Source organism: Aureococcus anophagefferens (genome assembly GCF_000186865.1).
Source record: "Aureococcus anophagefferens unplaced genomic scaffold AURANscaffold_4, whole genome shotgun sequence".
Taxonomy (NCBI): domain Eukaryota; class Pelagophyceae; order Pelagomonadales; family Pelagomonadaceae; genus Aureococcus; species Aureococcus anophagefferens.
In genome coordinates this window covers 270,452-282,876 of record NW_008705564.1, presented here as the reverse complement: position 1 = coordinate 282,876, position 12,425 = coordinate 270,452, and the positions used below count along the sequence as shown (strand labels likewise).

Below are 12,425 nucleotides of genomic sequence, written 5' to 3'. Positions count from 1 at the left end.
GCGTCGCGAGCGACGCCATCTGCTGCGGTCGCAGCGCGGTCGCCGGCAAGCGAGCGAGGAGCAATGCTGGGGCTAAGTTGCGCAGCATCGATGGCGCGGAGCGCAGCCTGCACGTGCACCGAGACTGCACGCTGCAGGGTGAATGTCTTGTTGAAGTTAATAAGCAGCAGTAAGAGGCGCCGCATCGCTGGCGCAGAGCTTGGTGAAAAAAAAAATGCAACGCATGTTGTAGTTAAGCAGCAGTTTTAAAAGTGGCGGCCGGCCCCTAGACGACGGCGGCCTTCTTGCGCGCCTTCTTGCTGAGGGCCCGGTCGTGGGCCTTCCCGGGCGCGGCGCGGGCGAGCCTGGCGTCGACGAACGCGCGGAGCGACGCGGCCGTGGGCGTCGCGGGCCGCGCGGCGGCGCCGTCGAGGCTCAGCCGCGTCTCGTAGAGCGCCGCGAAGTCGTCGAAGGGGAGGCCGTCGGCGCCGTCGGCGCCGGCGGCGACGAAGGCCATGCAGTCCCACATGTCGCGGACGTCGCCGGGCGTCCAGAACGAGTGGCCCACGCTGAGCCCGAGGCGGCGGACGTGGCGCGCGAACCCGTCGAAGTCGAGCGTCGTCCGCCGCGCCGCCGCGACGACGCCCAGGTCGATGTGGGCCTCGGCGTCGCTGACGCCCAGCAGCCGCAGGTAGACGCGCGCGGCGACGTCCTCGGGCCTGCGTGGAAATCAACCAGTGGAACGCCCGGTCCAGCAAAAACTTCAAACCTCTCTAGCTCGGTCAAATCGAAGTCGATTCGGCTGATTTTTGGACGAATCGATTGCTCTCGTCGAGTTCTCGAAGCACAGCCGAAGAGCTTGCGTCAAAACGGTCGCATATACTCACATTGAAGTCGGGTTGAAGATTTGATTTCCACACAGCCTCGGGCGTCTGGTCGTAGTGGAGGCTCGCGCGCGCCGGCGGCCGCGCGTCCGCGAAGCGCCGCGACAGGAAGGCCGCCGCCGCCGCGACGAGCGCCGAGCCCACGGCCCGCGACCACCTGAGCATGCCCGTCTCCGGTATTTTCTGCCACTCCTTCCGCAGTGTCTCGCTCGCGCGGCCGAGCGTCGCGCGCGTCGCCGAGAGCGACCGCCGGCCCGCGTCCAGGGCCGCGTCGAAGGAGCGTCGCGGCGTCGGCGGCTCCGCCGGCGGCGCCGGCGCGCGCGGGGCCACGCTCGCGAGCTCGACGTCCGCGCGCATGGGGTTCGCCGTCGTCGCCGGCGCGGCGTCGTCCGGCGCCGCGAGGTCCGCGAGGCGCCAGGTGAGGAACGCGACGAACTCGGGGAAGTCGAAGGACGGCTCGGCGCGCACGTCCCAGACCTGGTCGAGCACGCCGCTGTCGTGGTTCGAGTTCAGCGTCGCCGCGAGCGCGGCGCCCGGCCGGTCCTCGGCCTTGGCGTAGGACGCGAGCCGCGCGGCCTCGCGCGTGCCGTCGCGGATGGCGCTGTCGAGCCGCGGCGACGCGGATGGCCCCCGGGACCGCGCCGCGGACCCGCGCCGCCGCGGCGCGACGATTGGGTCCGGTGCGAAGAACGCGCTCGCCTCGCGGCCGAGGGTCCTCGCGTCCTTGGGCGACCGCGCGGCCTCCCGGGCGTCGTCGTAGTCGTCGTCGCGGCGGTCGACGACGGCGTGCTCGAAGTAGCCCTTGCGGCTCAGCGCGACGTCGCGCACGAGGCTCGACGCCTGGGCCGGCGTCAGCGCGACGCCCCGCGACTGGAAGAGCACGGCGACGTCGCCCGCGTCGACGAGGTTCGTGTTGCTGCGGTCCATGAGCTTGAAGGCCGTCAGCAGGTTGCCGCGCTGGAAGACGGGCAGCAGGGACGCGCCGGCCTCGACGTCGTCGCCGTCGCGCGCGCGCGGCCCGAAGACGCCGTCCTCCGCGAGGAGCTGGCGCGCCTTCGACGGCAGGGGCCGCCGGCCGAGCTCGACGGCGTTCCAGCTGCGGAGCGCGAAGGGCTCCGTCGACCCGCCGGGCGGCGGCGGGCTCACGGTCATCGCGACGACGAGCTGCAGCCGCCGCCACGCGTCGACGGCGCGCGCGCGCGCGCGCGCCGCGCCGGCCGCCTCGCCCGGCGGCCCGTCGAGGAGCGACGCGACCGTGTTGGGCGCCGGCGACGGCGGGTCCGCCATGTGGGCCAGGCCCGGCGCGTTCGCCGCCGTCGCGGCGTGGTTCCCCAGGAGCAGCCGGCACGCCTCCTCGAGCACGGGGTTGCACTGCGTCTCGTGGAGGACGACCGTCGACGTGAAGGCGTTGTAGCCCGGGTCGAGCCACTTGCTGTAGGTGCCGTGGATGACGCGCTTGTCCATGCGCACGAAGTGGCTCATGGCCACGCCGCCGATGAGCAGGAGGCGCACGAGGCCCTGGATGTAGCCGTAGACGACGTTCCAATAACAAAAAAGGAAGTCGAAGAAGTCGAAGGCCGCGTGGTGGACGACGTGCGCGCTCTCCGTGAGGATGCCGTCGATGATGACCGCCTCGAGGAACGTGCCCGTGATCCAGATGCCGAACTGCGTCCAGACGTAGCGCAGCGACATGCGCGGGACCCAGCCGAAGGAGAGCGCGAGCTGCACGGAGAAGGCCGTCGACAGCGTCGTGAGGAGCATGGAGAGGCACAGGATCATGCTGTTGCTGCAGAGCAGGCCCACGAGCGACACGGCCTTGGACGCGCGGACGAGCAGCAGCACCTCGCCGTCGCCGCGGCCGAGGAGCGCCTCGCCGTTGACCGTGCCGTCCGTGGCCCGGAACTGCAGCGTCTTCGACTCGTAGGACGCCTTGAAGGTCCAGAGCGAGTAGCACGTCGTCGCGAAGGTCACGTGCGACGACAGGTACATCGACGGCATGACGAACTTCGAGCACTTCTCGAAGAACTTGAGCACGAACTCCGCGGTGTCGAAGGCGTACTCGAAGGCGTCCTCGTAGTCCTCCAGGATGTCCTGCATGGATTCAAAAACCAACTGCGCCGTCGCGTTCGCGAAGTCGCCGTCGACGACGCCGTCCGTGTGGTCCGCGACGAGGCGGTCGACGCCGTCGAAGATCGGCGACGCGTCCCAGGCCTGGATCACGTCCATGGAGTTCGCCAACCGCTCGTTGGTCAGGTCCATGACCTCGCGCATGTCGTCGACGTAGCCGCCGACCTTGCCCATCTGCCGCGTGACGAGTTTGTCGACGACGACGAAGCCGTAGGACCCCGCGGCGACAATGATGACCGTCATGATGAGCGACAGGGAGAGCGCGAGGCGCACGCGCGTGGGCATCTTGTAGAAGGCCTTCGCGCCCGTCCGCCTCGACCACGCGCCGCCCTCGCCGGACCGGTCCTGCGACTCCGACGCGACCTTGGCGTCGTACTCCGAGGACGCGCAGCGCGGCGTCAGGAGCTCGCGCACGAAGGCCGCCTGCCTCTCGTGGCGCTTCGCCGTCGCGAAGGGCCGGCCGCCCCAGCGGCGCCAGAGGTCCTCGCGCGAGAGGCGCACCGCGTCCATGGGCAGCGCGAGGACCGCGACGGCCAGGCACGCGATGATGTAGACGTTGAAGCAGAACATGAGGAGCCGCGTGATGAGTAAAATAACATTGCGCTCGTCCCACATGACGTCGCTGAAGTCGTACTCCGTCAGCGTCGCGTCGCGCGCGACGTTGTAGCACGCGATGGCGAAGCCGATGCATACCCAGGCGCAGCGGGAGTAGCGCCGGAGGGCGAACTCGAGCCGCGCGTAGCCCGCGCCGGAGAGGTGGAGCGTGCCGCCGCCGCGGATCGCGCCGCAGTTCGCCTTGAAGAGGAACATGGAGATCAGCGCCTCCTGGAAGCACAGGATCACGAAATTGTAGAAGGCGACGTTCACGGAGAAGCTCTCGCCCTCCTCGTCGAGATGGAACCAGCGCTGGAGCCGGTGGTAGTGCGCGCAGTCGCGGCCGAGGAGGCCGTTGCCCTTGACCTCGTTCTCCGCGCACTCGGAAACGACGAGGAGGTACGTGACGACGCGCAGCAGGGACCGGATGAAGATGCCGCAGGTGAGGCCGTCGAAGAGGTGCTTGTCGCTCCGCACCTCCCAGAAGCGGAAGTGGCCCAGGAGCGAATTTAAGGAGATGGCCGAGCGGTGCACGAAGATGATAAACTTGACGAGCGACGAGGGCTCCTCGGCGTCGGGGATGGTTGTGGTCGGCTTCTCCACGACGCGCGGCGCTTCTTCTATGGACTCGACGGGCTTCTCCACGGACGCGCCGCGGGACCGGACGGCGGCCATGGCTGGTGGGCTGGGCAGCCTTAGCGGGGCAGGACGTCCATAGCTTTCTTCTCGCGGGACGGTGGAACAATGTTGACTTTCAACCGCCTCGTTGAAGAGTCTTTCGGGTCTCGTTCGCGTTCCGCAGCAGCCCTCGCGATGCCGTCGCAGCCCTCGCAGAAGCCCGTGAAGCTGGCGCGCCAGCTCGCCTACTCGTGCCTCGGTCCCCACGCCGTGGTGCGACTCCACGCACAAGCCGCGCGCCTCGCGGAGTGCGCCGGCGACCTGGACGAGGCCATCGCGGCCGAGGCCTGGCACTGCTACACCTTCATCCCCGCCTGCACCATCCACCTGCCGCCCCGGCCCCACAAGATGGAGGAGCGCGCCGCGAAGCGCGTCACCTTCGAGGACGAGCGCGGCGGCGGCCTCCTCGAGGCGGCGGCCGCCGCCGCCGACCCGGCGCGCGACGAGCCCTGGGTCCACGTCGCCGAGCCCGCGGCCATGGACGTCTGGGTCGGCCCGGGCGTCTAGGGGGACGCGGCGCGGTCGGCGGGCTGTCGTTTCGCGGAGCTGCTCTTTTTCGGCGGCCGGCGGGTCGCGCTTCCGCTTCCGCTTCGGGACCGCGCGCCGCGCGCGCGCGCTCGCGGATTTCCCTCGCTCGGGGGTGTTGTGACGCCGTAAGAAGCTTCCCACGCACAGCACGGCGGCGGCTGGGTGCGGGAGGCAGGTTGGAAGGCTGTGGTGGCTGCTTCAAGTCGGTGTTGCAGAGGAAAGGGACGCGCTCGCAGCCGGTCCAAGCGCCAACTCAGCTGTCCGCCTTACGCATCGAGTTCTCGAGTTACCCCTGCTCGGTTCGACCTGATACACCCCCCGGGGCGCCGACACGCCGCCCGCGCCCCGCCGCCGCCGGCCCACGGTCACGCGCCCCGAAAACAATGCTCCGGCGGTTCCTCGTCGCGAGCCAGGCCCTCGCCGCCGCGGCCAACGTGGCCCTCGCCGAGCCCCCGCGGACCTGCGTCGCCCCGGAGTGCCCCTTCCCGTCGTCGATCCTGCGCGAGAGCCAGCGGCACCTCGAGAGCGCCGTGAACTACTCGACGTCCATGGACGTCGTCGAACTGGCGCGGTCCGTCGAAGCCCTCATGCCCGTCGTCGACGTGCTCGCGTCGTTCGTCGCCAAGCCCCTGCGCAAGGACTCGGGCAACCTGCAGCGGGCGGCGACGTCGCGGGACATCGTGGATCTCGAGGGCCTCGTCGCCCGGGAGCGGCAGATCTCGGGCGAGCGCGATTCCGTCGTCGCGACGAGCGCGTACTGGTCCTACCTCTTCCTCGACTTCTTCGAGCGGCTGCTCCGGGGCGTCGAGGAGCAGGGCGACGCGGCCTTCGACCCGGACGTGGCCCGGGACGACGGCGCGAACGCCGTCATCCGCGACTCGGCGCAGCGCGCGTACGACGCGGTCTACGCTCCGCAGCACAACTTCCTCGTCCGCAAGATCGCCCGGGGCGTCCTCAGCTTCATCCCCCACCGCGAGCGCTTCTTCGTCGCCTTCGGCACGTCGGGGAGCGACAGAAAGGAGTGGAAGCGCGCGCTCAAGGACGAGCTCACGTCCTTCCTCGGCGCGCTCCGGAAGTGCAACAAGCGCCTCCAGGACCACTTCGCCACGGACGGCATCCCCGAGAACCTGTAGAGAGAGGGGCGCTTTTGGCCGCTGGACATAGACCGCATAATCATCGCCGTGTGCACTTCGGAAATTTTAAAAACTCGCCGAATGTAACGGAACGGCGCCTTGATGTTGGAGTGAGGGCTGCTCTCAGGACGTCTCCGGCCGCGATGGCCATCGATCCCTGAAGCCGACCCCAAGCAGCATGGCGTCGTTCCGCGACTTCATGCGGCAGAAGCACAACAACACGACGGCGACGGACAAGGCGCTCATGGTCGCCGGCGAGCGGCCGGCGCCCTGGATGGCCCCCAGCGCCGCGCCGGCGACGACCGTCAAGCCGTCCGCGCGGCCGCGGCCGCCGCCCTACGAGCACGTCCAGTCCGACGGCGACCCGACCCTGAAGTGCGTGCTCGCCGAGCAGGACGCCTTCGAGAAGCGCGCGAGCCGCGTCAACTGCCGGACGTCAGAGCGGTGCCGCGCGGGCTGCGGCGCCGGCGCGGACCCGCGGACGCGCGACCCGCCCAAGTGGAAGGTGTCCATCCTCTGCCCGACGACGCCGAAGCGGCGCAAGTTCCACGGGCTGCTCGTGGACAACTGGCGCGTCCAGGACTACGACGGCGAGGTGGAGCTGGTGGTGTACGACACGGGCCCGGGCGGCCCGAGCGAGGTGCTGGAGGCGTCGGGCTGCGACTACACCTACGCGGCGGACTGCGTGCTGAGCCTCGGCGAGAAGCGCCAGGTCGTCACGGACAGGTGCACGGGCGACGTCTGCGTGCTCATGGACGACGACAACATCTACCACCCGAACTACGTGACGACGATGGTGCGCCACCTGTTCGACTCCGGCGCGGGCCTCGTGGCGCTCAAGGGCTGGCTCGAGCTCCACGCCATCTCGCAGAAGGTCTTCCGCATCGAGGGGAACCGGGGCAACAGCCGGGGCGAGACCATGGTCCACCTCCACCCGAGGCGCCTCGAGCCGCGCTACGGGGCGCGCGCCAAGTACCCGAAGCTCAACGTCGGCGAGGAGGGCGCCTTCGTGCGCTGGTTCAAGTGCCACGAGCTCGACGACGACCGCGGCCTCTTCGTCCACGTGAGCCACGGCCAGAACTGCGCGTCCCAGGCGCTCTGGGGGCTCGCGGAGGTCGACGTGCCGCCCGCGGTGGCCGCGTCCATCGAGCGGAACAGGGCCGCGCTCACGCACACGTGCCGGTCCCTGCCCCGGCCCCGGGCCGATTCCGACGAGGACGAGCGCGAGGAGGGCGGGGACTAAGGCGGGAGGCGCAAGTCACAGTGTATACGTAGGCGCGGCCGGTCCGGGGCCAACGGACGCCGCAACGGTCGAGTTCTGGACTCGGATGCACACGCTGGGAACGATGATGCTGATCGGGGCAGCCCATGCAGCCCATGCGGCCCGCGCCGGAGCTGCTGGTTCTCGCGCCGGAGCCCTTGCATCCGCTGGTTCTCGCGCCGTAGCTACCGCAGCCGTCGCTGCGGCGCCCACGGACTCTACGACCGGCACCGCCGGCTGGCCTCCAGGGCTGCACGTCTTCGAGAACTTCGGCACGCCAACACAAGAGGTGGCCAGCAAAGTGGTGTTGGGCGCGCGCGAATTGATCGCGGCCGTGGACGCGGCCGCGCGGGCTCTCGGCGACGACGCGGACCCGCGCGTCGCGGGCATCCCGCAGCCCGAAAAAGGTCGCGTCTCGCGCGCGCACAACCTCGCCGAGGAGCGCGCGTTCCACGCCCTGCGCGTCGCCGACCCGGCGGGCGACAAGACCCTGCGCTGCGAGCACTTCGCCGAGTACGGCAGCCGGCACCACGCTTTGACGTATTTCCGGGGCACCGACAACATCCCCGCGGCCTGCGCGCCCGTCGTCGCCGCGCTCGAGGACCTCGACGTGGTCAAGGCGCTGGGCGATGAATTGACCTGGAAGCTCACTTTGAACGACTACAAGGCGCGCGGCGCCGACGACGGCGCGCTCGCGGAGGCCGGCGGCGCTTTGTTTCCGTGGCATACGGACCTCGCGGCGAACGGCGAGATCACGTGCATCTCGACGCTGCTCGCGCCCGCAATATTGGATTTCGCGCCGCACGCGGACCTGAGCGCGGCGGACCGGCCAACGAGGGTGGTGGTGCGCCCCGGCACGCTCGTTTTGCTCTCGGGGCCCGCGCGGTGGGACTGGGTCCACCGCGCGATGCCCCACCCGGACGCGGCCGGGAAGGAGCGCATCTCCCTGGTGCTGGGGTGTGCGGCCGCCTGAGGTGACTAATACGTGTCCACAGTCCTTCTCTTGTCCTCGTCGTCGCCACCAGAGATGTCGTGCAACTGCTTAGTCGGGGGCCCTGCTGCCAACATGGGCTGGAACTTCCACACGCCGTTATGCGGTGTCCACGACACCGAGTGCGCTCCGACGGACGCCGGCTTCGGCATCTCTTCCTGGAAGCTGCAGGGCCGGGAGGTCGCGGCGCCCGCCACGGTCGCGTCGATCGCTTTGGAGGCCAAGAACTTCGTCGCGAGCCTGGCCCAGCCTTTGCCGCACTGATCTCGCGTTGTCCGCGGCGCCGCGGCGATGGCGCGTCGTCCGCGACGGCTCGTCGTCGACGTCGCGTCGGCTGACGCGGCCCGATCGCACGCCCGACGCCGCATCTACCAGCCTCCCCGACGAAGCCCAAGCGCGCCGCCCGTTCTTCCCGGACGGAGCCGGCGCCTCGAGTCAAGGAAACTCGACCCCGGTGTAAACATCCAAAAATTATGGCGGCTTCGCGCGGGACTGCTGGAGGAGGTGCGACGTGCCGCAGCAGCGCAGGTCCGACCGCGCGCTGTAGTGGGGCGGGCAGTCGCCCCGGTGGACGCACATGGTCCGGAAGACGGACCGGGAGAAGAGGGAGAAGCAGTTGCCCACGAAGGCGCGGCAGCGCGTCGCCAGCTCGAGCTCGTGGAGCACGTCGAGGAGCGCGGCGGATCCCGAGCTCAGCGCGGACCAGTCCTCCGGGCCGAGCCCCGCGCGGTGGCTGCCCCGGGAGACGTTGGCGTAGGCCAGCGGCCCCGCCGCGGCGCGCGCCGCGTCGGCGACCATGTCCGCGTCGTCGGACATGAGGAACGCGCGCGGCGTCGGCGTGCCCAGCAGCGCGGCCGCGGCGCCCAGGAAGCCCTCGACGCCGCGGTCCGCCGACGGCCGCCACTCGAGCCAGCCGTCCAGCATGACGTCGCCGTGGCGCACGTGCACCGTCGCGCAGTCGCCGCGCCAGTCCGGGACCGGCGCCGCGCCGCGGGCCGCGAGCCGCGCTCGCACGCGGCGCCGCGGCCGCAGGGCGAAGGCGAGGAGGCCCGCCTCGACGAAGCAGTCCGCGCCCATGCGCGCGCGGCAGGCCGGGTCGTCCGCGCAGGGCCGCCAGAGCTGGAACGGGTCCGTCTCATCGCCGTCGGCGCCGTGGCCCGTCGTGCCCGGCGCTTCCGCGGCCGCCTCCAGCGCGCCGCGGTCCTGCGCGTAGGCCGCGCGCGGCGTCCCGGACCAGAGCCAGGGGTAGAGCGCCCCCGCGGCGCGGCGCGTGAGGTTGCCGTCGCCGGGCGCGTCCTCGCGGCGCTCGGGCCCCGGCCCCTCGCGGCGCGGCCGGCACGAGGAGAGGGGAAGGAACGCGCACTCGAAGTTCGTCGCGGCTCCCGCGCACAGCGCCGGGTCCGCGAGGCGCCAGTCCTCGTTGACGAGCACGAAGGCCCTGGCGCCGTGGAACGCGCGGAGGAGACCCAGCGCCTGGGCAGGAAAAGGGTGCGAAATTCCCAACTTTGTGGAGGCTCCTCTCTCGGTCGTTTTCCACTCGTTTCGGCTCATTTTTGGACGAGCGATCATCTCTCGGAGCGCTCTCGACGCGTGGATGCTTTTTCCGGCACGCGCGCGCGCGGGAACACTCATGTTGAAGCGACCTTGAAGCACTGTTTTCCTGCCCCGCCGAGCGCGATCTCTCCGAACATGGAGGCGAACTTGCGCGCGCGGTTGAGCCGGACGACGTGGCGCGGGTGCCAGCGGCCGCAGCGCTCCGGGAACTGGAGCGCCGCGACGGCGCGCAGGAACGCGACCTGCTTCGCGTCGCCGAGGAGCTCGAGCGCGAAGGCGCCGGTCTCGGCGCCCGCGAGGCCCTCGAAGGGCTCCTCGGCGACGCGCCACCAGGGCCGCGGCGCGAGGAACGCGTCGACGACGCGCTCGCCGGTCCGGCGCCAGGCGTCGACGCCGCCGCGCCGCGGCACGGACCACGCCAGCGACGTCGCGCCGGTCGCTGCGGCGGCCTCGAGGCAGGCGACGTCGACGTCGCCTTTCAGGCGCACGGCGCCGCCGCCCAGCGGCTCCGGCGTGCACGCGCCGGCGGCGGCGGCCAGCGCGACCCAGGAACGCCTCATTCACCTACCGAACCGCGCATCGCCGGGGGAATAGCCGCACTGAGGGCTGCCCTAAGGGCTCATCCATAAGTGAGACGCCTTCAATACGCCTTCAAGAACAACCGGAGCTTTCTCGCCGCACCGATGCGCGTCGATATCGCGCGCGCGTAAATCGTCGTCGCGCGCGCCGAAGCGGTCGACGCGCCGCGGCCGCCGCGCGGCGTCGAAACAACATGGATCTCGCGGCGCGGAAGCGCGCGTGGACCGGCTCCGTCGCTCGGCCCGGCGACGTCGCCGTGCTCTCGAACTGCGAGGACGACGACTCGCGGCGCTGGGTCGTCGACGCGGCGCTCGGCGCCTCCGGCGCCTCCGGCGTCGTCACGCGCCTCGCCTACGCCGCCGCGGGCCTGGCGCTCGACGCGCTGCCCGCCGACGGCGACGCCGCGCCGCGCCGCGCCGCGCTGCGCGGAGCGCTCCGGCGCCACGAGCTCTACGACCGGTGCGCGTTCGCGGAGCGCGCGCCCTACGCGGCGAGGGCCCGGGCGTGTCCCGCGCGCGGCCCGCTCGCGGGCGCGCTGCGGGCCGCGACGGCGCGGTCCGCGAGCCCGCTCGCGCTCGGCGCGTTCCTCGCTTTTGAATCCTTGGCGGAGTTGCTGGAAGCGCTCGCGCGCGCGGGCCTCGTGCGCGCGCTCGGCGCGGCGCTCGAGGGCGTCGGCCCGCGGTCGTCGGTCCGGCTCGCGGCGCTCGACGCCGTGCCGGAGACCGTGCCGCCGAAGACGTACGCGTGGCTCTTCCCGACGCTCGACGGCGGCGCGGCGGGCCCGGCCGTCGACGACGGCCTCGACGACCTCGACGTCCCCGACGAGCTGGCGTCCGTCCGGGACCGCGCCGTCGCGGACCGGCATGTAGCCCGCGCGCCGGAGCTCGTCGCCGACGACGCGGTCGACGACGACGCGGTCGCGGCCTGGTACGGCGCGCGCGCGCGGGCCATGGACGCGGAGGCGGGCGCGGCGGCGCACGCGGAGCACGTCTGCGCGATCGCGCGCGACGCGCTCGGCGCCGCCGCCCTCGCGCTGCGCCCGCTCCACCGCGACGCCTGGCACCTCGCGCGGCTGCTCCACGAGGGCGCGCTCCGCGACGAACTCGAGAGCCTCGCGGCGTGGGAGGCGCGATCACGGCGGAGCAAGCTCGAGGAGGCCGCGCGGTTCGTCGAGCGCTCGGGGGGCGGCCGCCACGCGTCCGAGGCCGCGGCGCTCCGGAGCCTGCTCGGGCCCTTCGTGAGCGGCAAGTTCGCCCTGCCGCCCGAAGACGACGAGGGCGGCGACGACTCGCTGCTCGCGGCCGTCGCGGATCTCGCTCTCAAGGCCGTCGACGACCGCGGCGACTTCGGCGTCGCGCTCGCGGCCTGCCGCGCGTCGGCGCACACGATCCCCGTGCCCGAGCGCCTCGCGCCGTCGCAGACGCGCCTCGCGGTCTTCGTGTTGGACGTCGCGGCGAAGGCCTTCGACGGCGGCAACGACGTCAATTTGTGCGGCGACCTGCTCGCGTGCCTGACTTTTGACGACCACGAGCGCCTCGCGGACGACGACGCGGCCTTCGCGGAGGCCCGGGGCCCCGGCGTCTGGGCGCTCGTCGACGACCTGCGGGCCAAGGTCGACGTCTGCCGCGCGCTCCGCGGCGACCTCAAGCTGTTCCTGCCGCTGCGAAAGCTCCGGGACGCCGCGCCGCGGCTCGACGACGCGGACCTCGACGCGCTGGCGGCGCCGAGCGACGACCTGGGCGTGGTGGACGTCGACGGGCCCGCGGAGCGCTTCGCGGCGCTGGCCGTGCTCAAGGCGCGCGTCGACGGCCGCGCCGCGCTCGACGCCGTCGAGCGCCTGGGCGCCGCGGGGCTGTGGCGCGCGCGCGACGCGTCCGCCGCCCTGGACGCGGGCCGCTGCGCCTACGTCGCGAAGCTCGCGCTCCGCGGCGGCGACGGCGGCGCCGTCGCGGCCGCCGTCGCCGGCGCGGAGGACCGCGCCGCGGGCCGCCTCGCGGCGGCGTGCGCCGCGGCCGCGCGGGAGCGGCTCCGCCGCGGGCCCCTCGCGGACGCCGCGGCCGCCGCCGACGCGGCCCTCGCCGCCTTTGGCGCGGCGGCTCGCGCGCGCGCCGCGCCGC

General features: G+C 72.1%; 3 protein-coding genes across 3 annotated transcripts in view; 2 read left to right on the top strand and 1 right to left on the bottom strand.

The window, feature by feature from the left end:
- Nucleotides 1-265: 265 nt before the first annotated feature.
- Nucleotides 266-4,259, bottom strand: AURANDRAFT_61992 (hypothetical protein; the record flags this gene model as incomplete). The annotated part of the gene is made up of 2 exons (XM_009035966.1): nt 266-698; nt 898-4,259. 2 exons carry the CDS (start codon nt 4,257-4,259, stop codon nt 266-268), a joined length of 3,795 nt encoding a protein of 1,264 aa, XP_009034214.1.
- Nucleotides 4,260-5,037: 778 nt separating this feature from the next.
- Nucleotides 5,038-5,977, top strand: AURANDRAFT_70983 (hypothetical protein; the record flags this gene model as incomplete). Its single annotated transcript, XM_009036454.1, has 1 exon — nt 5,038-5,977. The coding sequence occupies one exon, from the start codon at nt 5,174-5,176 to the stop codon at nt 5,921-5,923; it is 750 nt and encodes a 249-aa protein (XP_009034702.1).
- Nucleotides 5,978-6,101: 124 nt separating this feature from the next.
- The window catches only part of AURANDRAFT_70982 (hypothetical protein), a gene marked incomplete at both ends in the record, with an annotated part of 11,195 nt that continues 4,871 nt past the window's right edge, over nt 6,102-12,425 (top strand). Inside the window, 4 exons of the mRNA XM_009036455.1 lie at nt 6,102-7,105; nt 7,199-7,233; nt 7,433-8,141; nt 10,462-12,265. Coding sequence (XP_009034703.1) covers nt 6,102-7,105; nt 7,199-7,233; nt 7,433-8,141; nt 10,462-12,265 — 3,552 coding nt within the window. The remainder of the gene's footprint in view (nt 7,106-7,198; nt 7,234-7,432; nt 8,142-10,461; nt 12,266-12,425) is intronic.